The sequence below is a fragment of the Verticillium nonalfalfae genome, assembly GCF_003724135.2.
Source record: "Verticillium nonalfalfae strain VnAa140/NRRL 66861 chromosome Unknown scaffold_5, whole genome shotgun sequence".
In the NCBI taxonomy this organism is placed as follows: domain Eukaryota; kingdom Fungi; phylum Ascomycota; class Sordariomycetes; order Glomerellales; family Plectosphaerellaceae; genus Verticillium; species Verticillium nonalfalfae.
The window spans coordinates 75,638-100,560 of record NW_021167230.1 but is presented as its reverse complement, the minus strand read 5'-3'; the positions used below and the strand labels follow the sequence as shown (position 1 = coordinate 100,560).

Sequence of the window (24,923 nt, the reverse complement as noted above, 5' to 3'; positions counted from 1 at the left end):
CATTGCAGTGGTCCATTCTACCCCGCAAGATGGGCCCGTTTACGAGAGGTCTTTGCCAGAACACGAATGGTTCCCCGTCTGCCCAGGCGCTTAAACCCCGCCATGTGCGCAACCCCAGGCTAGCGTTAGGGGATCGTCATGGGCGGGCTGCCGGATCTCTGAGTCGGCACTGAGAAGAAATCATGCTTCCACTGACGTCTCGACCTTGGCTTCTCGCCTTACTCAGTTGGAACAGCCATGTAGAAGCTCGAGATCTTGGCATCATCATCCGCCGGGGAGTTGGCCGTCATTAGGCTCATGGACTGCTCCATGTCGCCAGGGTGACCGGCAAATCTTGCTCTCGCGGCTCGAGATACACAACTATTGGGATCTCTTCAACTCCACCTCTCAAGATGCAGGTCGCCAAAGGTCAGCGTTCTCGGACCGAATACAGGTGCAAGATGATGTCTGATCTGGCCTTCAACAACAAGGAAAGCTTCACGCCCAGCGGCAACCATGACTCGTGTGATCATCTTGATTTGATCATAATCCACGAACCCGAATATGATTGTGCTGAAGCATATATACCTGCCCGGCTTCCTTTCAATTGGTTGCCATTGGTGTTGATACAAGAGTCCATCGCCTCACACTCACTCTGATTTCACATGACCGCAACCCAAATATGAGGACCGCTATTCTTCTAGGTGCTGCCTTGGCAGTCCTTCCTGTTGTCTCCGGGGCAGACATTCTTCCCTACTGGGATTCAACACGATGCATCGATGAGCGTGTGGATGATCTCCTCTCCCGCATGACTCTTGAGGAGAAGGCGGGGCAAATGTTCCATGCCCGTACCTCTCTAATCAACGATACATTCGACGCCAACATCAAGTCATACGTCGCCGACAAGCACATCACTCATTACGTCTTCAGCGGTGGCGTCAACGACGCTCGTGTCGTGGCAGAATGGCAAAACGCGCTGCAGCAGTTTTCTCGCGACGAGGGCCTCGGTGTCCCCATCACCCTCTCGTCAGACCCGCAGCACGGATGGACTGACGACACGGCTGTATCGAATGTGGCCGCCTCGTTCTCGCGGTGGACGGAACCCTTGGGTATCGCAGCGCTCCGGTCGCCTGAGCTGGCACTCGAGTTCGCCAAGATTGCGCGGGAGGAGTACGTGTCCGTGGGGATCAGGCAGGCGCTTCACCCGACTGTCGATATCATCACCGAGCCGCGCTGGGGACGCAACGCCCAGACAATGGGCGAGGACGCCAATCTCACGAGCACCCTGCTGGTGGAGTACATCAAGGGCTTCCAGGGCGACAAGATCGGACCGCACTCGGTCATCACTACGACGAAGCATTTCCCTGGTGGCGGCCCTATGGAGAATGGCGAGGATTCGCACTTTGAATGGGTAGGCAGGCTTTCTACAACAACGTTGCGTCACAGAATGTTCTTCTGACTCAAAGCAGGGCAAGAATCAGAACTATCCTGGCAACAATCAGGAATACCACCTCATCCCCTTCCGTGCCGCGATCAAGGCTGGCACCCGCCAGATGATGCCCTACTATTCCCGCCCCATCGGCACCGAATGGGAAGAAGTCGCATTTGCATTCAACAAGGGCGTCATCACGGACCTTCTCAAGAATGAGCTCGGCTTTGAAGGCATCGTCGTATCCGACTGGGGGGTCGTCACCACGCGCTTCTGGGGCGTCGAGGACCTGACCGAGCTGGAGCGTGCGCGCAAGGCCCTCGAGGCTGGCATTGACATTTTCGGTGGCGAGACGAAGCCCGAGCTGATCGTCCAGCTTGTGAACAGCGGGCAAATCGCAGAGGAGCGCATCGATTACTCCGTCCGCAAGCTTATGAAGGAAAAGTTCGAGCTCGGCCTCTTCGATAACCCGTTTGTTAATGTTGACGCCGCTGAAAGGGTCGTGGGCAATGAGTACTTCAGCCGCCTCGGAAACGAGACGCAGCGCAGGGCTTTCACCCTCCTCACGAACCCGGACGAATTCCTGCCTCTGCCCCAGTCGGCGCTCAACGCCAGCTTTTACGTCGAGGGCATGGATCCGGCGGCCCTTGAGGCCCGTAACCTCAAGGTCGTTGGTACTCCCAAGGAAGCCGATTATGCCTTTCTCCGCCTCCCGTCGCCCTTCAAGCCGACGACGGCCTCGGGGCTGGCAGCCAGCATCAACAACGGCTCCATCGAGTTCAACGTCACAGAAAAGGCGCGCCAGGCAGAGATTTACGCTACGGTCCCGACGGTGGTCGACATCAAGTTCAACAGGCCACCTGCTGTGCCCGAGATTGCAGAGGCAGCTGCCGCGCTGATGGGGAACTACGGAAGCAGCCACGATGCATTCCTCGACATCGTTTTTGGCGTCGACGGCTGGGTGCCGGAGGGCAAGCTGCCCTTTGACATGCCGCGGTCGATGGCTGCTGTCGAGGCTTCGAAGGAGGATTTGCCTTTTGACACCGAAGACCCGCTCTTTGAATTTGGCCACGGCCTTTCGTACAGGGAGAGGTGTACGTCAAAATGCCGATCCGTGAGGCGCACTTGATCAATTGGCTCAGGCTGTGTGTTGGGGAAATCACGGGGTCCAGGGCGGTGTTCGGCGTGTTTGCATAGTTTGGTCCCGAAGGCCTCCAACCATGGCGCCGTGTTCAAGGAACGCCGGTCAGGAAGCCGAGTCAAATCAATGCCAATGTTTCAACGGCCGCCGTATTCGTGATGGTTGAGGTACAGTGCAGGAACTTGCTGCTTGGTGTCGGTCTGTCGGCTGGGTCGTTCGGAGCCAGCTCCGTACACCCGTCAGCTGAGCCGTGGTCAGCGCTAATCATTCACTTCACATCACCTCAACTGACTGACAGCCTTGTCTGCCCGAATTCCCTCCCCGTCTCAACTCGACGTGACCAAGCTCACCAGTAGCAAGACGAATCATGGCGCAAGGAGAGTCACTGCGAAGGCCGATGCTTGCCTTCGTCTCGCTGAATATCGAAAAGCCGTCGACCATCGTGTTGTTACACGGAGGACTCTCCTGTCATCTCGAATACGCAGACGTCATTCCCCTCCTCTCAGAGTATCACCTGCTGCTGCCAGACCTGCCGCAGCATTCGGAATCGATCCACATACCGCTGGTATCACTCGAGAACGTCGCGGACCACGTGGCCGATCTTATATCGGTCAACGCGCAAGGTGGGAAAGCCCACGTCGTCGGCCTCTCTTTTGGAGGCTTCGCGGCCCAGGTCACCGCCATGCGACATCCTTCGCTCGTCACATCCCTCTTCGTCACGGGTGCCGAGCCGTTTCAAGGCCTCAGGCTGCGCGCGTCGCAGTATCCCTCCCTGATATACGGCTTTACATGGTCGCTTCTGGGTCTTCCGGATGCGCTCTACTGGCGCTACGCCGCTTGGATGGGCTTGCGGCGGCATGAGGATCTACTCGTCGAGATGAGAAAGAACTGCCAATTGGGTATGCTCCGTGACGAGTTTTCCACCATCGCTCGATATCGTCTCGAGGACGTGGGCAAGATTGAGGCCCGGACACTGATGGTGGCCGGTGGGAGGCAGGATGACGTGGGCGCTAGCAAGCTGGCTGGCCAAGTGCTGGAGAACAGGATGATTCGCGGCCAGAGACTGGACGACGGGTCAAGGTCTGTCGTTGTCCGAGACGCCTTGCATGCTTGGGATCTTCAGTTTCCGGAACTCTTCGCACGTGGTGTCCTGGCCTGGGTGGAGGAGAGGCCACTGCCGGAAGTGTATGAGCCGAACTAGTTGCCTACCATCGTCGGCTTGCAGAGAGCATTGAGAACTGCACCGAGGGGTAAGTTGCTGTTCTCGCAGTTCCAACATCAGAATAACGTCGTCTTGCTACAAGAAGCGGTTGCCTGCAGGTGGTGTTAACACGACATGTGACGCTGAGCTCACAGGAAATGTGGCTTTCCTTCTGACCCAAGCTAGCTATCGTCAGGTCTCAAGCCAATGTGACATATGAGAAACATCCTAGCTAGTACGGGTGCTTTTACCTTGACACCAATTGAGAAAGCTTGCCTGCATGACCTGGGATCATGCCGACTAATCATGGAACAATCACTACGCATGTTGAGACCATGCCAATGAAGCCACAAATCTCCTTGCTTTCCAGCTTTCAGGGCATGGACGAATGTGTTTCGCAGATCATGCATTGGCCTGTATGCCTAACCACTGCCTAAACCCTCCATCTGATTGCCTCTGCGAACCGTTTAAACTCTCAGCCCCCCCCCCCCCCCCCCCAACCCCCAACGAGCAATCATTCCGTGTGCTTCCCAACAGCGTCCCACGAAAGCCGCAGGTGAAATGACAAGGAGGGATGACATTCCCACCATGTATCACTCAGCCCCTGTCATCATACATGCGCGGCCAGCCCCGTCTACGCATGTACAAGTGCACATCGTCTCGGCAGCGCCTCACCCTTTCTGGTGGCTTGCAGCTGTTGAACTGAAAGCCCAGCCAAAGGCAAGGCTGCCCAAGTTTACCCCCCTCTCGCTCTCGCTGCCTGATTTATTGACCGAAGAGACATATTCCAATTGGGGTCGGCTTTTCGCGGCTGTGAGATCTGATATCCTACGCTGTCTAGCACTGCCCTTTCTCAGTGACATAAATATGCCGAGCCCGCCTGCCTGCAGCACTGGCGTCTGTTCTGGCCGCGTAACGAATGCAATTAGAATATTGATAGCCTGACGCAGAATAACAGAACATATTACCCTCGAGTCGGAAGATGGGACATCCCTCTCAGCACAGGTGTCATCATAGCAAACATAGCCATCGACGCAAAGAGAAGAAGCATCGGCAACCATCCGAAGACTCTCAGCAACTCGAACCTGAAGAAGAGGCGGCAGCAGACGAGACAGAAGCACCAGGCGACGTTGCAATTGACTGTACCGATATCGATCCCAGAGAGCCCGGCCCCTGGTCAGCATGGGTCTATGATACGAGGGGTTTCTTCTACCGGTGCCGACAGCCGATCGACGGCGGTATGTACATGAGCGCTCGGAAAGCCAGACTTTGGCAGGCAGCTGATCATCTCGATACCAGACAACTTGGAATATGAGTTCACCCACCCCAGGACCGCCTCGACATTGGGACTCGTGTACCCACCAATTGAACCGGCCATGCAGTTGCAAATAGCACCAATGACTCAAACATACGGGCAAATCATCCCGATCCTCGTCCCCGTCGGCTCCTATGAGGCGCCAGCCGTTGCAGAAATCGGACAAGACCTGACATACCAGCCTGAAAACCCAATGACGCCCTTGAGGCCAATGCTCCTGGTGAGCCCCTCGGAGCAACAGATGATGCAGCCCACGCTACCCCAAAGACACGGCCTCGCCTCTGCCCCTAGCGATACGCTCACGCAGCCGTCTGTCCAGAACGGCGTGGCTGGCGCTATGGTCCGTCACTACGCTGCACCGCGATCAACCGCTTCGCAAACAACGTCGCACCGGGAGAGGAACATGGTGCGCGACGTTGCCAAGGGTGCAAAGTCGAGGAGCAAGTCTGGCTCCCATCGACACGCGGGGGACCCGCTTCTGAAGACTGTGGATAAATGGCTGGACCATGTGAGGGAGCGTCCGCGATGAGTGTGTTTGTGACTAGCGATTGCCACTCCATGCCCCTGTTTCGTCTGTTGAGCGTCTTGTACGTGCCGTGTAATAAACTAGCCTGCGTTTGGTTCATGCGACGCCCGTATAATGCTTCTGTCACTGCAAATATGCATTAGGACCATTCTGGCCCGTCCATGATCGTCAAAGTGACACCATTTGATCCTTACTGCTGCCTTCGATACTTTGCGTGAGAGCACGAAGCACCCTATTTGCAGACCTTCGTGAACTCGGCCAGCAACGCCTAAGCTATGTCAGCCAGTGATCTTAAATGCATCAATCGAGAACATACCTCGAAATCACTCTCCGCCATGGACGCGAAGATCTTTTTCTTGTCGAGCCCCAGCCTCGTCACGCGTGGGCTCTTGATCCCAAACGCGACCCTCGCCAAGAATCTCGGATCATCACGCACATCAGTAGCCTCGAGCACCTTCTCGGCCGCCTCAAAATCGAACGGCTTTCGCGCCGGCGCCGGCAGCTCAACAGCCGTCTTTGTCACACAGAAGGTGCAGTGCCCACACTGCGTCGCCTGTCCGGGGAGCTCCATGCCAAAATGCTGGGCGAGGGAGAGTGCGAAGCATTTCTTGGCCGTCACGAGCTTGATGAGCTGCTGCGTTCTGTCTAGGGCTTGCTGTTCGCGCAGCTCGAGGTCCGCGTAGACTTTCTCCACCAGTTCGTCAATCTCCCTGTCTGTGCCGGGCAGTTCGCTCAGAATTTTGTACTTGTTCTGGACGCCGCTGACCTTGAGTTTGATGCAGCCCGTGTCATTGAGCATGTTGAGATATTTGATCAGGTCGTTGCGGCGGATGCCGGTCGATTTGGAGACAGCGGTGGGGTCGATGCTGTGATATTTCTTGGCTTTCTTCGCATTGTTCAAGATGGCGGCGGCCTCGGGGCTCTTGTCATTTTTGAGGCGAGGGTAGTAGACATTATTGGCTTCGAAGGTGTAAGAGCTATATTCGGGGGTGATGGCACGAATGAGCTTGAAACGCAGTTCGAGGGCCGCGTAGATGATGCTCAAGGGGCTCATGCGAATGTCGAACTCCGTCGTCTGAGGGTGATGACTTGTCTTGAATGTGTCGCCAACTGATAGACTCAGAACCTCAGGGCTGAATATGTCTTTGAGAAGACCTCGGAGGGATTGACGGGAGGGAAGGTCACCTCGGGCAAAGGCCTCTTTGACGTAAAAGTCCTCCGGACACAGGTAGAGCATGCAGTGGCTCTCTTTGCCGTCTCGACCAGCACGACCAACCTGCTGGCAGTACTCTTCCACGGTATTTGACAAATCCCAGTGGATAATGCTCCGGATGTCTGTGTGGGTTAGTAAAACAAATCCCTTCATGTGTTGGTCATTCAGCATACCGGATTTGTCGATGCCCATGCCAAACGCAATTGTAGCAACAACCTGGGTTTACCAAGTCAGCCGTGATGTAAATCAAAGGCAGAAATGTGCATGTCATCTCACAATGTCGACTTTCGATGCCATGAATGCATCCTGGATCCGGGTCTTCTCCTCCGTCTTCATGCCGGCATGGAATGCCTGGACTTTGAAACCTTGCTTTTTGAGGTCAAGCGCCAGATCCTCGGCTTGCTGTTGACAAGTTCAATCAGCCGTTCATCCTGAGAAGCGATGCAACTCTACTTACCCTCTGCTGCGTCACATATACAAGGGTCGAGCCCCTGTGCTTCTTCAGGTAGGCAAGAAGTAAATCTCGTTTCTCTTCCTGCTTGCTTGTCGCCACAGCTTCGAGCCGAAGACTGAGCACATCAGCAGCTGATCATCAGGGAGCAGGGAGAGAAGTCGTACTTGGGGCGGTAGGGCGATGTCCTGAAGACGCCGTCCTTGGAAATACTAAAAGCGTTGCAAATATCATCGGCAACGACGGGAGTCGCGGTGGCCGTCAGGCAGATAACCTTCTCCGCCTTGATCTCATCAACGAAGCGCGCAACTGGATCAAGTCAGCAAACCAAAGTCACCCGTGGTAAAAAGGTGAACGACTATACCCTTTAGATAGTCCGGCCTGAAAGAGTGTCCCCACTATGCATCATCAGTCTCAGCCCATGCGACTCTCTCATCGAAAAGCGGGAGGGGGGGCAAAGTGGCTCACCTCGGAAATACAATGCGCCTCATCCACAGCAAGAAGTCTGACGCCGCCACGCACATACTTCATGTTCTCGACAAACATTTCATTGTTCAGCCGCTCAGGCGCGCAGTAGATCATTCTCAGCTTGCCGCTCCGCAGCGAGGCGTTGATGTCCTGGATCTGCTCCCACGACTTGGTCGAGTCGATGCACTCGGCCGCGATCCCCCTCCGCTGCAGGGCGTCGACCTGGTCCTTCATCAGGGCGATGAGCGGCGACACGATGATGGTCACGCCCGAGTCGCCCTCCTCCCTGTCGCCGGTCTCGCGGTCCATGGCCTCGAAAGCGATGGCTGGGATCTGCAACCTACATTTAGCACATCATGCCCGTTCAGGAGATGCCAGACTCGGCAGAGGGGGGAAGAGGGCCAGACCTGGTAGCAGAGCGACTTGCCCGCTCCCGTCGGGAACACAACGAGGCTGTTCTCCCCGTGAAGGATCCTCTCAATGGCCGCCGCCTGCTCGTGTCGAAAAGCCGGGTAGCCAAATTTCTCCTTCAAGATGCTCGTCGCAAGAGCGAGCTTCGACGAAGAGGACGAGCCGCCATCCGTGTCTGAATTGCCAATACGCGGGCGTTTCGAGGGGTTTTCATCCGATGGAGCTCTCGACACGGCATTTCCGTCGGATTCGTTGAGGGGACGCTTGGCGGGGGTCTGGGCCTGAGAGCTCTGCAGGAGCGCATCCTCGTTCACCCCGTCAAAGAGGTCGTCGCCCGAGTCGTAGTCGTCCGCCATCTTCCTCTGCGCGAGTTAGGGACTGGGTTTAGGTTTGCAATGAGATATGAAGGAACAACGTATCGCATTCCCCTTTTGGATGCTTCACAGATCGGGATCTGATGAACTGGTGATTGTGATACTTCAGCTGGTGGCCGGCCGGTTGCTAATTCCTGAACCGTGCGCGTTCAGGCTTCAGGCGCGTTCACTTTACAAATTGGCGGGTGACGCGCTGTCACGTGATGGCAAACTGAGGAGTGACGTCATCCTCAGGCGGTCCAGGTACATCGCACATCAATCTGGTGCGCTAAAGATTCCAAATGCTCAAAGTGTACGGTATTCATGTTCATTATTATACTATAATTACGCCTAGAGGCTATCCTGTTCGGACCCTCCCCTCCTCGAGATACGCTCAATACTCGTAGACGAACTTGGCGTTCGCCACAGACTTGCGGCTCCACTGGTGCTTCAGGGGGTCACCCTTGCGGTTCTTCTCAGCATACAGGGCCTCTGTCAGGACCTTGTAGATAAAAGCACCAGCGCCGTTGTACACAATGCTGTGGTCGCTGTCGGTGAACGCATGCCAGTTGAACTTGGCGTGCGGTACGGCATTGCCGACAAGAAGGTCAACCAGGGCGGCGGTGTTCTGGTAGTGCACGTTGTCGTCACCAGTGCCGTGCGCAATGTACGCCTTGCCCGCCAGGTTCTTGAAACCAGTGGTGTCAGTCACAGCAGTCTCATTGTAGCCATCAGGGTTCATCTGGCTGGTCTTCATGTAACGCTCAGTGTACATGCTGTCGTAGAAGCGCCAGTCGGTGACGGGCGCGACAATCAGACCACTGGTGAAGACGCCCGAGTTCTCCTCGAGGGTCTTGGCGGCCAGGAAGCCACCGTAGGACCAGCCAAAGATGGAAATGTGCTCGGCGTCGATGAAATCGTACTCGGCAATGAGCTGCTCGGCGGCCCAGATCTGGTCAAGCGGCTCAAGGCGACCAAGGTGGGAGGCCACAGTGGCGCGGAATTCGCGGCCCTTCCAGCCTGTGCCACGGTTGTCGACAGTGTAGGTGATGTACTCGAGCTCAGGGTCCGAAGCAATGTAGGCGCGCCAATTAATGGCCTGGAATCGCTTATGAACTTCCTGGGCGTCGGGGCCGCCGTAGGGGGTAAAAACGACAGGGTACTTCTTGCTGGGGTCGAAGTTGGCAGGCAGGCGCTGCATGACGTTCAGGGAGTATCCCTCGGGGTGCTCAAGCTCAAAGTACGTGATGTTGGGCAGCTTGTACTGGGCAATCTTGGCGATGAGGGCATCGTTGGTCGTAATGGTACGCAGGGGCTTCGTCGAGTTGGTGGCGTAAAGCTCCTGGTAGGGAACATTGGGTCCGAGGTAGTTCAGAATGTAGAAGCCACCAGCGGCAGAGAAGGAAGCGCCGAAGTACCCAGGAACAGTGTCATCGACAAGCGCCTTCTTGACGCCACCAGGGTAAGAGACGGAGTACAAGTGGCGCTCAGTGCTGTGACGCTCAGTCGAGGTGAAGTAAATCAGGCGCTTCTTGGTATCGACCTTGAGCACCGAGGCAACCTCAAACTCGCCCTCCGTCAGGGCGATGGGCTCGCCGCCCTTGACGGGGTAGAGGTACAGGTGCTTCCAGCCAGACACATCAGAGATGTCGAGGTAGTAAGGGTCGCAAGTGCCGTTCAGCCTGCCGACGAACTGGATGGCGAGGAGGTTGTCCAGCCAGCCGTCGGAGCCGTCACGCTCGCGAATGGTTGTCGACTTGCGGTCTTCGACATCAACCCGGACAACCTTCTCCTGGTCCTGGACGCGGTTGAAGGCGCGGTACAAAACGCTCGTGTGGTTGGTGGTGACCCAGGCGACCTCACCGATGATGAGGTCGTCAGCAGCAAAGGCATCGACCTCGAGAGTGGTCGGCTCACCCGAGTCAACCTCGAGCAGGGAGAACTTGACGGTAGGGTTCGTGGTGCCGACCTTGGGGTAGCGGAGGTCGAGCTCTCGGGGGTAGACGGGGGCCGTCTTCTGGCCGTCCATGTAGTAAGGAATGGTGAAGGTCTCGACACCGGTCTCGTCGAAACTCAGGTAGGCGACATACTCGCCATCAGGGGAGAACCAGAGAGCCTTCTTGTCGCCGAAGATCTCCTCCTCGTAGACCCAGTCGGGCACGCCGTGGAACAGATCAGGGCCACCATCGTTGGTAATCTGGGTCACCTCGCCGCCCTTGTTCAGGTACAGGTTGTTACCGCGGACAAAGGCGATGGCGTCGCCAGCGGGGGCAAACTCGGCGTGTTGGATATCACCAGCCTGGTCAGCAACCAGTGGGGTCAGCTCGCCGGACTCGACGTCGAGGATCTGGTAGTCGGCAAAGAAGGAGTGACGGTACTGCTTCGTGTCGTTGGTGGCGAACAGGACCTTCTTCAGGTCCGGACGGATCCAGTAGTCCCTGTAGTCGGCGGGCAGGGCGCTGGCGGGGACAAAGGTCTCGCTTTCACCAGAGACAATGTCCTCAAAGACAAGTCCTGCCGTGTTGGCGAAAATGTACCGGCCGTCGTCGGTACCATCGACCCAGCTGACGGCGCGCGAGCTAGCCGCGAAAGCACCGCTGCGGCTCTCCTGGTATGTAATGAGGCGCTCTCCACCACCAACGGGCTGGGTCGGGGGGCGGGGAGGGTCGAGGGCCGAGGCGCTGGTAGCCAGCGCCGCGGCGACGGCGATGGCACGGAGGAAGCGGGCCATGGCGAGGAATTCAACACACGCAGCAGCTTAGGATGCTGTAACTGTATGTGACTGAGACCTAGGATCCCAAAGTGCGTTGTTCTACCCGAAAGAATGCGGGCTGAGACACGAAAGAGCGGACGAGGATCGGAGGGAGGGGGGAGAGGGGAGGGGCCGAAGCAGTCCAGCAGGCGAGACGGCGTGCCCTTAAATGAGGTGACCTTCTCCATTCAAGATGCGGCAAGCCTGTCGTGGTGCGCCGCGCTGTCGTCGCATGGCGAGCTCATATTGTTTCCGACCTACCCAACTAGGCAGGCTGGTGACTCTGGATGCATCATGGCGCCGACTCGGCTAGGTGCGTGCGCTGATTAACCTAGCGGCCCCTGGCTTGTTCTTGCTCTAGATTGCTGGAGGTGACATGAACATGGCGAGCTCTGATGCCATCGGTACGACCTCAGCACGCCGCGCCGTGCCATGGACCTGACATGACGGGGGAGGGGGGACGATGGTGGAAGACACTGCAGACCTTTCAAGGTTGCACCGGGCCAGCCAGTTGCCAAGGGGTAGTCGAGCTTCCTATCTAGGGAAGGAGAAGCTGCGATCGTCATATCGGGTCTCCGCATCGTTGGCGTTCGGGTGGCGGAGAGCTTGTCTGAAATGACCCGTCTTGTCGTCTGCTAATGCCGACAACCGACAAGGCCGAGTCAAGCCACGAAGGCCAAGGCTATGGAAGGGTTCTGCGGCGGCCACAAGACGGGACGGTTAGTGATGGGATGGAGATGGAGGAGCAGAAGGACGCGATGAGCCGTTGTGAGAGGCTTGACATGATCGGCGCACTAACCTCGCCTGGGCTAGGTGGCGGGGCCGTGGGCTTTTGCGGGGCTCCACCACCTGCCATTTCTGGCCTGATCTGCCGCCTGTCGTAGGGTTGTGCCTGCCTTAGCCATGCTGCGAGGAAGCGGCGATAAGGGGGGGGGGGGGGGGGGCGGAGGAACTGTACAGCAATAGGGCCAGGTCAGGTAAGGCAGGTAGGTAGGTCCCTTGCCCTGTAGGTAGTGCCTGGGTACCTCGGTAGGTAGGGCAAGAGCAGGAGAAAAGGGGGATTTTTGGTGTGGCACAAGGGCACAAGGGCACAAGGGCACATTGGTCGGTCATCGCTAATTTACGACGCCTCTTGGGATTCGCCAATTGGGCCACCAACATCTGATTCCGAAGTCGTAGGAAAGCACGCAAACAGGCCTGGAGCTTTCGCTGGTGGTCGTGCTAGGGAGTTTTGGGAAGGTTACAGCGGTCAAGAAACTCGCAACCCACCACAGTAGACTTTTTGTGGCAGTGTAGTGTGTGCATGCCATGGGAAAACACGAACAACACAACACAATATGGGCAAAAACAATGTCCTGCCTTGCCAATTGGGTTTCTCTCTCATCTCTCTCACTCGAGACGAACAAAACCGTGCACCTTATTTCCTCTGCCTCTCCCGCTTCTGCTGTGCACTAAGTCCCGGACCACGCAGCTTATGAGCGCTCCACGTACCTTTGGTATTGGACGTTGGCTTTATTTGAACTTTCCACGGCGCACTCCGTCTAGTTTGTCTAGTTTCACCTGCTCCTCCGCCCTGTCACTGTCCCGCCTTTTACACCTTATTCTCTGCAGATTTACTACTACGTTGGGCCTGTTTCCTTGTCACCGTCACATAACCCCCACCTTCTCCTTGTCCAATTGTCACAGGATAAGGCATCCATCCATTGGATCCCAATATTGGTGGGCCTCTCGTGGCCAAGCTGCTCTTCGTCGTCGTCGTCCTCCTCCTCCTCCTCCTCGCCGTCCCTGGCCTGGGGGCGTGCATCCCCAACCTCGGGGTATGATGTATCCCATCCATCCGGTCCATCAAACGAATAGGCGCCGCATGTTCCAAAAGGGTCAAGCATTTGTTTGCCTGACCACAGTTTCTTTCTTTTTCATGCCACTTTGTCTTGCCGGTCTCCTGCCGGGCCAGTCCCCGACTCGTTACTCGCATCCTGTGCCATCCCTGCACCATGCTCTTCCCGTCCCGTCCCACACTAAGGTACTTCACATCGTCACCCCCACCTTGGTTCTTGACGCCCAAACTGACTGTGCTGTAACGACTTGCTTGATCTCACCACCGCACCGCACCTCACCTCACCTCACCGCATCTCAGTTCGTCACTTCACCTTGGGGACGAGGGGATCAGAATCAGTGCGGGTGCTGCCTCACCGGCCTGCCTATCCTTGACTCACCGCACAACATTGAGCCTTGACCCTGTGACCCTGCCCACCTGCTACGGTACCTTGCGCCACGTTGCCTCCTTCTTGTCTCCTATCAAGCAACCATCGCCGGCTTCTCCTCCGTACCGTCACCATCATCATCCATCCAGCCAGCTGGCCCTCCCCTGCCCTCACCACTCCATCCCATCCATCCATCTCATCACATCGGCCCGCACCACTTCATCACCAGCACCCATCGCACGCCCCGCCGCCGATCGGTTCCCTCTCTGCAGCCCGCCAATCCAAACGGATGCACCAAACCCGATCTGTGCCCGGCCTGAGCCTTGTTGGCACACTTGGGCGCACGCGCGCGCTCTCGTCCACGCACACACCTGGCACACCTGGCACACATGGCATACATGGCATACATGGCACACATGGCACACCTTACGCTGCCATAGCTATGTCAATAGAGAGCGCCGCCGCTCCCCCCCCCCCATGACATAGGCGCATCCAGTTTTTTTCCCTTTGCTCTGACTGATACTCTATCACATATCGCAACGACGCACCAGCGCCCGCCTGCAAACTGCGTGAGGCGACTCGATACTCGCCAGCTTCCCCGCCCAATCAGCCCCCCATGGTGCCAGCACGGTTCTGCACGTCTGCGTTCCCCGGCGACGCAGCTCGACGCTTTGGTCACATCGCTCAACCATGTCATGACGGTTAGGTATGCCAGATGAAGACATGCAGCAGCACCCAGCACCCAGCACCCAGCACCTAGCAAGCACCCTGCAGTTGCTGAAGGTTGCCGTCGCTTGATGCTACCCCACTCACCGTACGGTAGTCGACCAGAGTCCTCTCTCACAGCCTGAACCCGAAGTCAGTCAGCCCAAAGTAACATGGATAGGGTGCAATTTGGAGCCTGACCGACTGACAGACCGACGCGACCGACGGCGGCGGCTTTCCCACCCCCCGAATAGTCCTGGGGCTGGACGCCTGAGACCTGCCTGCGTGCCTCCTGTTGGTCTTTAGGCAATGCGCGTCGCAGTCATCATTCTGTCCTCCCCTTCCGTCTCGTTGAAAGGTCTCCTTCCTTCCGGGTTTTGCTCCGCTGTTCATTGTTTCCGTCCCTCTTCTTCCCTCGTCAGCTCCCTTCCTGCTCTTGCCTTGCCGTGTTGTCTCGCATCAGCAGCTCCTCGGGTCGCACAACCATCACAGCCCTGGGGAACTCGTCCAGAATCCTTGCCCGCCCAGGTGTTTCTGGCATCTCTGCTGTGCAGGAGATGCAGGTCGCCCTTGGTCATTACACGCCCATCTAATCAGCCAGGATACGCCGTTGTCGAGGCCTCGGCTCCTGCACTGGTCGGGAAGCAGTGACCAGCAGCCTGAAGCCAGCAGTCAGCAGCCAGCAGCCAGCGGCCAGCATTGAGAGCATTCATCCGCCGCCCCGACGAACCGTCCGCGGACGTCCTGTTGGCCGTGACCTGGCCCTGAGCAAGGCAATATCACTATTGCTTCTGACATACGATTTATAGGTCGAGATTGATCCTTCCGCGTTCACCAGACAGACAGCGCGAGAACTCGAGCCCGACATGGTACATAGCGTGACAACGATACCACATTCGACACCACCAACACATCAGATCTTTTGATGGCAAGCGCCTCCGGCCGCCTACACCATTCTGTCTCCCAACCTGCTGCCCAACTACTCCCATCGCCGACGTGGCCGCTAGCCCACCATGCCTTCGGTCATCAAATCCATGACAGCCACCGTCGCCAAACTGCAGCAGATTCAACCAGCAACCATGGCGTCCGATCGCACTTTCGAGAATTACACCCGCCAGCTGACCCTCATCGAAGACTTCATCGCGTCTCTCCGCCAGAAGGGCCTGCACCAAACATTCAAGACAGTCGACTTTAAGCATCTGACCGAGACTAACCGTCTCCCCGGCAAGAATCACGCTCGCGTGGTGGTCAGGGCTCCCATGGGAACACGCCACGTATTCAAGGGATTTGACCTAGAAGCCTTCATCAACCATAAGGATAAGGATAATTCATTCCACCAACACCAGCGAGACACCATGCTGCACGAGATCCAAACCCTCGCCGCCTTGCCGCTGCATCCCAACATCATGCCCTGCCCCGAGACCCTGGTGACTGTTCTGGACCCTGACGGTGGCGAGCGGGTCTGTGGGTTCCTGCAGCCAGTCATGGAAAGGGAAACATTGGACGACCAGATCACCAACGCTGGTGACGTCCGCATTCCCCTCTTGCGCAAGGCAAAATGGTGCTTCCAGATGGCTCGCGCTGTGCTTCACACCCACCGCATCGCCAGGACGTATCACATGGATGTCAAGCCTGGCAACATCCTCATCGACCAAGAAGACGGCATTCGTCTCATTGATTGGGAGCAGAGTGGTGTCTCCATGTTCACGCACTCCAAGGAAGCCACGATTGACCAAGAAGCATGGGAAGAACCTCCCTCTCCCAACGACGAGTCAGCTCAGCCCGCCAAACCCAGGATTGTATACAAGCCCCGCGTTGGGGCACCGAGAAAGAACTTGTTTTGGGGCTATCCCGAGTGGAACGTCTTTCCCATCTGGAAGGAAACTTGCCCCCGTGCAGCCGAGCTGGCTGAGGTGTTTAGTCTCGGCCGTGTCATGTGGATGCTGATGGAGCAGCTCGAACAGTCACCCAACCCGACCGTCTGGACCGCCAGGTCGGCCGATGTGCCCCAGTATTGGAAGGACGTCATTAATCAGTGCATGGAATTGGACCCGAACGCTCGGCCTGATTTGGATGAGCTTGTTGACTTTTGGAGTGCAGAAGTTGAGAGACTTTCAGGCGCAAAGGGTGCCAGCAACGGCACGAACCACAGCACAGGGATCAGCACAAGTAACAGCATGAACAGTGGCGCAAGCAACGGAGTCGGCAAAAGCATCAACAACAGCATCAGCACAGGCACTCGGAACGGCACCAGCAACGGTACATTTCACAACGGAAGCAACGGCGCAGGCAACAACTCGTCTTCGCACGTATGATTTGCTTTGTCCAGCAGTGCATCTATTTACGAAGAGGGGGGGGGGCGCCTTTCTGCTTTCTTACAGCATCATCATGAGAGGGTTTGTCTGGTAGATCAAAATTGCTTCGGGATCGTAGCCAGGGTGTTTCCGCCATTGTAGCATTGTCTTCCATGAGGTTTCACGAGCATCATCAGTTCCATTCAAAGTCAAGGTTCATTTACCCCTGCCCCTGCCGGACATTGATTCGCGCCTTGAGACTTCAGCCATAATGCATATGACAGGCCTTGATTTGAGGAGGAAAGACAACCGCTGCGACGCTCGTGTTGAATCATGCCTCTCGACTCTCCTTGACGTGGTCTGGAAGCGGGGCGACAGCACCCAAAGTACTACAGTGGCAAAATACAGGGGGCGCATCCCTACATGATCAAGGCTGACAACGCTAAGTGTGCCTCGTTTTCCGCTTTGGGATAAACTCACTATGAATCATCGTCCATCATGTTCACTGCAATGCAGCCAGGCCAAGTTCGTCTACTGTGTTTGTACCATCATGCTCAGAAGGCCTAGATATAACAGGCGTGGTGCTCATTGCGAATCACTTATACCTTTCGCAGAGTCTGAAAAGCTAACACAATCGAGCCAACACGTCTGTCTGACGCAACACAGTTCGCCCAGCCCGTTTTTGCATCCAGCAAGAGAAACAGCCCACCCATTCCTGCAATCCGCAATTCATGGGCGACACAACGACGAACAACACAGCCACAAGCACTACCGCGATCATGGCCTCCAACGCCATTCGCCAACCCCAAGCACTGACAAGTTGTCGGTTGTGCGACCTCTCCTTCACCAACGTCGAGGAGAAGCGTCAACATGCCAAAAGTGACTGGCAGTAAGTTGACCTTGAAGATGGATTTTTTTTTAGTTACCTTGAATGAGCATTGCAGCTGACCATCGAGTAGCATCTACAAAATTCGATGTCGCGTGGCGGAACAAGGGACGGTCATGGCACCACCAGAGGGTGCAGACAGGCTTTCGACGAGGCGGGGGAAACGAGAGCGCGCCGCACCAATTCCTGGAGCATCTGCTCATGCTGAGATACAAGACCAAGAGGCTGCTCATGACGACGCCGACGACGCCGACGACGCCGACGACGATGATGCTGATGACAGCCCATCAGAGGCGGAAACCAACATCGTCAAGTTCATCCCGAGCACCTGCCTCTTCTGTCACGAGACCAGCCGCGACTTCGAGACCAGCCTGTCACACATGCACCAAGCCCACAGCCTGGCCATCCCATTCCAGTCCTCCCTAGCAGTGGACCTCCAGACGCTAGTGTGGTTCCTCCACATGACCATCTTCAGCTACCGCGAGTGCATCTGCTGCGGGACCCGCCGCCGGACCGTCGAGGCCGTGCAGCAGCACATGCGCGCGGCGGGCCACTGCCGGTTCACCGTCACCGCGGAGATGAGCGAGCTCTACGACCTCGACTCGCTGCACCGTCCCGCGTTGGCCCTTGACGTCCGTCCCGACGCGCACACGCTGCGGCTGCCGTCGGGGAAGCTCCTCGCGCATCGCGCGCGGGCGGCGGAACCGGCGACGGCGAGGACACGCCTGCGGGACGACGGCGCCGGTGCGCAGCCTCCTCTGCTGGCCGCGGCGCCATTCGCCGCGGAACCCCCTTCAGCGGGACAGGACGGCGCGGAGCCGGTCCGGGCGCTGGCGAGGCGCGATCGGAAGGAGCAGGCGCTCACGGCGGGGATGGCGCAGCTGCGTGCTGCGGATCGGATGAGCCTTGTGTATCTGCCGCTGGGTCAGCAGCGGTCGCTGCTCGTGGCGCGCAAGAACGCGTTGGACGGGGCGAAGCGCGCCGAGAGGCGGACGAGAGGCCGTAGGGACCATGTGGGCAACATGACGGCGATACATACGAACTACTACAAGCAGGAGGTGCCTGTGTATATGAGCGGTTAGGTAGACAGGCCAATACCATGTACAATGCACTGCAATTCACCTGAGACATGGGGCATAAAAGAGCCAAGTCTGCACGGTGCATCCAAGGCGGCCATCCTGGATAGACTGGCAAGATAGTATGCCATTGAGGATTTGTAGTCTGGCCAACTGTGTCAGCATGTTGCCCGACCTACGTGCTCGCTATCCCGATTTGCCGACCCATCAACGGCACGGTCAACGAAGTCAATTCCACGAGAGCCACAACGCCTTTCTGAAACCCACGAGACTCCAAAGAAAAAGAAAAAAAAAATGCCCCAAACTGCCACTCTCCAGGTGAACCCAAGAACCAACCCTCATTTCATGCTAAGACCCCCAAAGTACCGATCCAGCTCGGCCCCCTGGTCGGTGCCCATCTCGCTCGGCCCCTGTCCGCCATTGGCGTCCCCTGACAGCATGTCAACCTCGCCGCCCCTCGGCTGGCCGTCACCGGCGGCGTCGCCCTTTCGCTCGGGCTCCAGTATCCTGGCCTCGCTGTCGAGCCAGCCGGGCGCGACCTTGCGCTTCTCGGCGAGGTCCCGCGCGCGGACCCTCTCCTCGAACTCGCGCAGCTCGCGCTCGGCGTCCTCCTGCATGCGCGTTATGTGAGCCTGCAAGGCGCGACACGAGGCGATGATGTCGTCGGGGTGCGCGGCGTGGCCGGACTGGGAGATGATGTACTGCGGTTTCGGGGCCGGCTGCTGGGGTGTCGAGGTGCCGTCTTCTGTTGGCGGCGCTTGGGTCGCGGATGGGTTGCCGAGGATCGAGGGCGGCAGCGCCGAGGGCATGGCCTTGTAGTTGTATGAAAGCGTCGTTGCCGTTGGGATGGAGACGAAGGGGGAGACTGTGAGGGGGACTTGGTCGAGGAGGTGGGAGCCTGTTGGAGGGTGTTAGCAGTGACAAGGAGGGTGGGGGGGGGGGTAGGGCGTCGTACGGTTGTTATACATGACTGCGATGGAGGTTGTAGCCTCTGCTTTGACTGAAGGTTGGTGATTGGAGTGTGGGACAGCCACCAGTGTCTGTAGATTGTCTGTAGATGCTTTGCGACGAGTTTGTTGGGGTGGAAAGCCGCCGCGTCGCGAGGCGGCGTGAAGTCAACAGGAACAGGCAGTTACGTCAGCAGTCGCAGCCGCAGCCAGAGGCAGGTACAGGGCAGCACGACAGGCAGTGACACTGGGGGTTAAGGGAAGGAGCTGTCAGGGTCCAACCCCGCACTAGCCATCACTCCATCGCACCTTCCCCAGCCACCATCCAAGGCATCCCGCCAATAACACCACGTTCACGTGTCGATAAGGGGGATAAGAGCTTCCAGGGATCTGCGTCTTTCTGCCCCCAGCGCTGTCGACACCCCACCATCATGCCGGCCTTCTCCCCTCCATCATCGTCTTTGTCTGACGGAGCCAAGCCGAATATTCTGCAACAACTTTCCCAGATCGTCAGTATGTTGACCACTACCATTCGATCCCCGCCTTCGGTCGGAGACTTCCTTCCGCTCGAGGAGTACGAGTCCCAAACCCCGGAGACCTTCTTCGGCGGCAAGCCTGTTCTGCACCATCATCTGCAAGGTGCCAAGATCTGGATTCCCAAATCGCAATCAGCCGCCCTGCCCATCTTCACCGATGCCTCTGCCGCGGTCTCTGCACCCGAGGGTGCCACGCTCACAGGCGCCACTGATGACTTGACGGAGCAGACCATTGACCTTTTCGTCAACTCAGAGTGCGCTTCTCCTGCCATCGCTCTCCCCTTTTGGCGTCCCTGACTGCTGACCGTTATGCCATCAAGGAACTTCACTGTCTACAGCGCGACCGCCACCGCTGGTGTCTCCATTCCCTATCCCGCCATCTCGATCCACGCTGTCAAGCAGGCTGGCACACTGGCCGACGGCACGCCCCTGCATGCCATCTGGATGCAACTTGAACTGACCGACAATGCCGATGACGAAGGCAGCTCCGTCGACCTGACAATCGTGCCGCCCGTCGGTTCGAGCGTGCAGCAGCTCTACGCTGCCATCTCCGCTTGCTCAGATCTGCACCCCGACCCTGTGGAGGAGGACGACGACGAGGACGAGGATCGAATCGTGTTTGAGGGCGAGCATGAAGCTCTCGAAGGGTTCTCTGGTGTCCTGAGAGGAAACGCGAACGGAGGGCTACCTCCTCCTTTCCCAGGAAGCTCGGGATGGATCACAGCCGAGAACGTCAACGAATACTTCGATGCTGATGGGAACTGGATTGGCGAAGGTGCTGAGGAGGGTGTCAGTGGTGAGCTGGGAGAGGGTGCTGGGAGGGTGAGGGCGTTGGACGAGGTGAATGGGCATGAAGGTGGCGAGGAGGATTCGGATAACAAAAGACCAAGGGTCGAAGAGGCTCCGCCATCCTAGGGCGAGCGGAGAAAGCACAACAAAAAAACGACCTCATCTGGATATCGGCCCACAGTGACGCCGCCTGCAAAACACAATCGTGTGTGAGAGAACCAACCAGGAGTAGGTATGAAACCTTCTATTCTCAGCTTCCTATCTCTGGTATCGCTGTACTATGTGATAAGACACAAAAAAAAAAGACAGCCTGTCATCCAGAGATGCTAATCCAGGCAGGTATTAAGAAAGTTTTCCGCAATCCAATACATACAAGGAAAGGGGCACTCATCCCCTGTAGGTACGAATATGTTCGCAGATCAACACCATGAACAAAGAGAACGCGGAACATTTAGATCCTGAGGGCACCTCCCTGTCGCCCCTCGGCCACTGACGATGGAAACCTCTCGGGCGAGCTCATCAGGAAGCCATCCTTGTCGTACAAGCCCAGGCTATCCGCGCTGGCGCGATTTCTTGTCGGCGTCCTGGTCCTCTCCCGTCCGCGGCTGGCCTCTTCAGCATCGGCTTCCGGCATCTCCAGCGCATCCACAAAAATCGGCTCCTGAACTTCGGCAAAGCGGACGCTCAGCCTGCGCTTCGGGCTCTCTGCCGTGCGGAGGCTTCCCTTGAGGCCGCCCCTCGTCAGAACAGGCACCGTCGATTCGCCATTTTCCTTCTCCTCGAGAGAATCCATCTTGGGAACGACAGATGCCGGTCGCCCCTTGACGGAGTTGCGGGTCGAGCGGATGCCGTTGCGGGACTTGGGGCTTGGCGTACCCATGGACAGGTAGTTCTGACGTCCCGCACGACCGGCGCGTGAATTGCTGCGCTCTGGGCTGAAACCCCCACCGCGAAGGTCGGCCACGTCGTCAGCGGCGGTGGCAGCGGACGAGGCGACGCTGTAGGCGCTCATTTGGGAGTTCATGCGTCGAAGCTGCACGATCGAGGCGCCGAGGGGAGAAATGTGGGTAGGGGAGCCGCGGTTGATGGAGTTTTGAGGGCGGAGGATGAGAGTAGGGCTCATGGTAGGGCCAGAGTTGGAGTAAGTTGAAGAGGCATTGGAGGGGCCGCGCGACGGCGTCGTAGACTGGGAGCGGCGGCGAGTGGGAGAGGGGTTCTTGGAAAGGAGGGTAGGGTCCGGCAAGGGGCGGGCGACTACAGGGCTGGAGGGAATCTCGGTGGGGATCCCGCCGGCAGCGATGATGGAGCGGCGGGTATGGAGGTTGCGAGTCGGGAGTTCAAGATCATCGGCTTCCGCAGCATTTTGCTCGTGAGGCGAGCCCTGGATAGGGCGCAGGTTCAGGGGTGGCGGCATGACAACAGAGCGACGGCGGCGGTGGCCCTTGCGGTCCTCTTCGGGGGTGGAGGGGCTGGCCATCATGCTCGTGGCGCTGTTGCTCGTGGCGAAGAACTTGGGCTTCATGGTGACGACGCTCTTGGGGCGAACCGACGACTGGCCCTGCTTCTGAGCAGATGGCTCCATCATGATGGAAAGGCGGAGCTCGTCTCTGTTCGACAGCTGACCATCCTGGGCCGCGTTGAGAGGCGCCATGATGAGCGAGCTATTACTCGCGCGGCGGTTTCCTGAAATCTGGCCCAGAGCCCGGCTATGGTCTTGGTAGGACCGGGTTTCAAGCATCTGCGGTCGCTGGGCCTCGCCGCTGGCTGAAAGACGACGCGGCGACCTCTCTGGCACTTGGGGCGCCGGTGGCGGGACGAGGAACGGGTCGCTCATCTTTGGTGAGTGCTGAATCCGCCTAGGCTTGAAGCTGCCACGTTGTTGGTTGGGATCAACAGGGTGCGCCCAAGGGATCTTCTCGCCTGTCTGTGTCTCGTCGTCTTCCTCCTCGCTGTAGAGTGTTGACAGAGCCGATGACACGGAGCTCGTCATGGACGGAATCGACACGCTGCGCATGTGCTGCTGGGGCTTCTGCTGTGAAGTCTCGGCAATCATGGCACCAATTGACGTCTGGCTTTCCCGGCGGTCGGGGCTCGACAAGCCTGCAGGCATGATAGCGTCTTGCTCGGGCGTTGTCTCACCATACAGACTGTCCTGGTCAGACGCCATGGAGCACGTCGATTGCTTGCGCCTGTGCGTAGGCGTATACACATCGGGCTGGGCGTCCGTCTGCTGCGACTGGCCGTACGGGATGCCGCTGGTACGGGGGTTCATGGTGGCAGGAGCGCTCTGGGGCGTCATCGGCTGTGCCATCCTCTTTTTCGGGCTGGGCGTCTGCTGCTCGGGTACATTTTCCGTGCTGTGATACTCGCCAGCGACGCTGCGCCTCTCGTTCCAGGCTGTGGCGGACTTGACGGGCGAGCCGCGCGAAGCGGGCGTGCGAACGTGGCGAGTTGCCCTGTTCGGGCCGGTGGTACTGTTACCATTGAGGCGAGGGTCATTGCGGATCGGGCTCGGGCTACCATCGTTGAGGCGCTGGGCTGTGTTGCGAAGGATGGTCTGAAGGTCGGACTCTGTGTTGACCTGCCTGAGCTTGGCCTTGGGCGGGGGACGGGGACCGTTGGGGATGCTCTGGGGGTTGACCGGTTCCTGCTCCTTTCCGTCCTGGGATTGCTGCTGCTTCTGGAAGCCCCCTCTCAAGGCGGCGGCTCGCTTTTCGGCCATCTCATATGACGGCGTCCTGACAAGGGGCAGTCTTGACGTGGGTTTCTTGGCGTCCGGACGTTGCTTCTCGGGGCTGAGCGCGGCAGGCCGCGGCTGCTGGACGAGGGGATAATTCTGGTGCTGATAGAAGATGGCGGTTTCCGGTTCGTCACGGTAGCCGAGGAGGTTGGGCAGCGTAGGCGTTCGCATGATGAGCCAGCTCTCCCGGAGACTAAACCCTTTGGACTCTCGCTTCGCCTTGACGACCTTGGGCCCGTGGATGGCATCCTCGTCGATCCAAGAGTTGCACGAGTTCTTCCTCTTACGGCCCGCCGGCGACCCGAAGATGTTGAGGCTGCCGCTGTGCTTGATGGCAGGGAGGATGTGTGGCAGAGATCGCCTCGCCTTCTTGCGCGGCGAGACCTGTGGCGATTTCGTCAGACGGCGCCGCTGTCGGGGCGGGCGTATAGAGCCGTCCTTGGTATGCGTTTCCGTCTCGGTGGAGACGTCATCGTCCTGCTGCAGGCGGGCTTGGGATTCGGTCGCCAGGCGGGCGCGTTGGTTGCGTCGATCCGTGAGCGTGACGAGGATGAAGGCGAGAGATACGAACAGGAGGGCTCCGCCTGCAATGGCGATGGCGAGGACCCAGCCTACCGTCAGGCCGCCGCCGCCGCCGCCCTCTTCTCGGGCTGCCACTCGAGGGGGCATCGTGACTGCTCTTTTGTCCCGTCTTCGAAGCGGATTCTGGTGGTTACTGTGACAAGACGGACGGTGAAGCGAGCGGAGAACGATTGTGATGCGAGTATCGAGGACTCGACAGTAACAAAAAAACAAAGAACGAATGATGTCAGAACAAAACGAATGGACGACGCCGCGCTGGCGGGAATCAAGCTGTGAGCGAGCACAAGGTTAGTAGCGGAGGCAAAAAGGGGAGCATCGCCGCGAGATGGTGGGAAGAGCGAGAGGGTAGGTCGATCGCGGGTAATAAGGCTCTGGACCAGAATAGCACAACAAATCTGGCAGAGGTATGGGGAGGGCCCTCCTCTGTCGAGGCGCTGGCCCCAGCTACGCAAAGAACGGGTGTGAGCCGGGCGTGGCAGTGACAGGCGGTCTTGGGTCAATGTCCGACTGGAATGTGTTACTACAGGCAGCGCGGGGGCACATTCCTGAGGGGCGCGATGAGGATATGAGGTGAAGGAAGGCCTGTGCGCGTGAATGGATGTGAGCAGATGCATCGTGTCTGATCAGGTCTGGAGGAAGAGGTTGAGGAGACGTGATGGCAATGATCGGGCGTGGACTGCAACGCCATCATCGTCGATTTTCGGGTGTGGTGTTGAGGTCGGTGGTGATGGTGATGCATCCGGGTCAGGGGGCGGCCGATCCCCCCGCCACGACAGGCCACGGCACTCTTTCCAGCCTCTTTGCACGACGCCTAACGTCATCATGGGATCGGCGGTGAGCAGTGGTAAGCGATTGATTCCCGCGATGCGATTGCTTGCATCGGGTCATTCATTCACCTGATGATGGGCGTCGTCACTGTCGGGGC

At 58.0% G+C, this 24,923-nt stretch overlaps 9 protein-coding genes across 9 annotated transcripts; 6 read left to right on the top strand and 3 right to left on the bottom strand.

Moving 5' to 3' along the window:
* Window positions 1-661: 661 nt before the first annotated feature.
* Window positions 662-2,605, top strand: D7B24_006702 (uncharacterized protein; the record flags this gene model as incomplete). The annotated part of the gene is made up of 3 exons (XM_028640826.1): window positions 662-1,390; window positions 1,449-2,500; window positions 2,551-2,605. 3 exons carry the CDS (start codon window positions 662-664, stop codon window positions 2,603-2,605), a joined length of 1,836 nt encoding a protein of 611 aa, XP_028498792.1.
* Window positions 2,606-2,916: 311 nt separating this feature from the next.
* On the top strand, window positions 2,917-3,750 carry D7B24_006701 (uncharacterized protein; the record flags this gene model as incomplete). Its single annotated transcript, XM_028640825.1, has 1 exon — window positions 2,917-3,750. One exon carries the CDS (start codon window positions 2,917-2,919, stop codon window positions 3,748-3,750), a length of 834 nt encoding a protein of 277 aa, XP_028498791.1.
* A 982-nt stretch (window positions 3,751-4,732) lies between these two features.
* D7B24_006700 (uncharacterized protein) lies at window positions 4,733-5,594 on the top strand (the record flags this gene model as incomplete). Its single annotated transcript, XM_028640824.1, has 2 exons — window positions 4,733-4,988; window positions 5,050-5,594. The coding sequence occupies 2 exons, from the start codon at window positions 4,733-4,735 to the stop codon at window positions 5,592-5,594; spliced, it is 801 nt and encodes a 266-aa protein (XP_028498790.1).
* A 3,287-nt stretch (window positions 5,595-8,881) lies between these two features.
* Window positions 8,882-11,218, bottom strand: DPP4 (diacylglycerol pyrophosphate phosphatase; the record flags this gene model as incomplete). Its single annotated transcript, XM_028640823.1, has 1 exon — window positions 8,882-11,218. One exon carries the CDS (start codon window positions 11,216-11,218, stop codon window positions 8,882-8,884), a length of 2,337 nt encoding a protein of 778 aa, XP_028498789.1.
* A 3,943-nt stretch (window positions 11,219-15,161) lies between these two features.
* D7B24_006698 (uncharacterized protein) lies at window positions 15,162-16,463 on the top strand (the record flags this gene model as incomplete). The annotated part of the gene is made up of 1 exon (XM_028640822.1): window positions 15,162-16,463. The coding sequence occupies one exon, from the start codon at window positions 15,162-15,164 to the stop codon at window positions 16,461-16,463; it is 1,302 nt and encodes a 433-aa protein (XP_028498788.1).
* A 758-nt stretch (window positions 16,464-17,221) lies between these two features.
* On the top strand, window positions 17,222-18,410 carry D7B24_006697 (uncharacterized protein; the record flags this gene model as incomplete). Its single annotated transcript, XM_028640821.1, has 2 exons — window positions 17,222-17,331; window positions 17,402-18,410. The coding sequence occupies 2 exons, from the start codon at window positions 17,222-17,224 to the stop codon at window positions 18,408-18,410; spliced, it is 1,119 nt and encodes a 372-aa protein (XP_028498787.1).
* Window positions 18,411-18,742: 332 nt separating this feature from the next.
* D7B24_006696 (uncharacterized protein) lies at window positions 18,743-19,372 on the bottom strand (the record flags this gene model as incomplete). The annotated part of the gene is made up of 2 exons (XM_028640820.1): window positions 18,743-19,302; window positions 19,360-19,372. 2 exons carry the CDS (start codon window positions 19,370-19,372, stop codon window positions 18,743-18,745), a joined length of 573 nt encoding a protein of 190 aa, XP_028498786.1.
* Window positions 19,373-19,782: 410 nt separating this feature from the next.
* D7B24_006695 (uncharacterized protein) lies at window positions 19,783-20,802 on the top strand (the record flags this gene model as incomplete). Its single annotated transcript, XM_028640819.1, has 2 exons — window positions 19,783-20,141; window positions 20,208-20,802. 2 exons carry the CDS (start codon window positions 19,783-19,785, stop codon window positions 20,800-20,802), a joined length of 954 nt encoding a protein of 317 aa, XP_028498785.1.
* Window positions 20,803-21,127: 325 nt separating this feature from the next.
* D7B24_006694 (uncharacterized protein) lies at window positions 21,128-24,085 on the bottom strand (the record flags this gene model as incomplete). The annotated part of the gene is made up of 1 exon (XM_028640818.1): window positions 21,128-24,085. One exon carries the CDS (start codon window positions 24,083-24,085, stop codon window positions 21,128-21,130), a length of 2,958 nt encoding a protein of 985 aa, XP_028498784.1.
* Window positions 24,086-24,923: the final 838 nt, after the last annotated feature.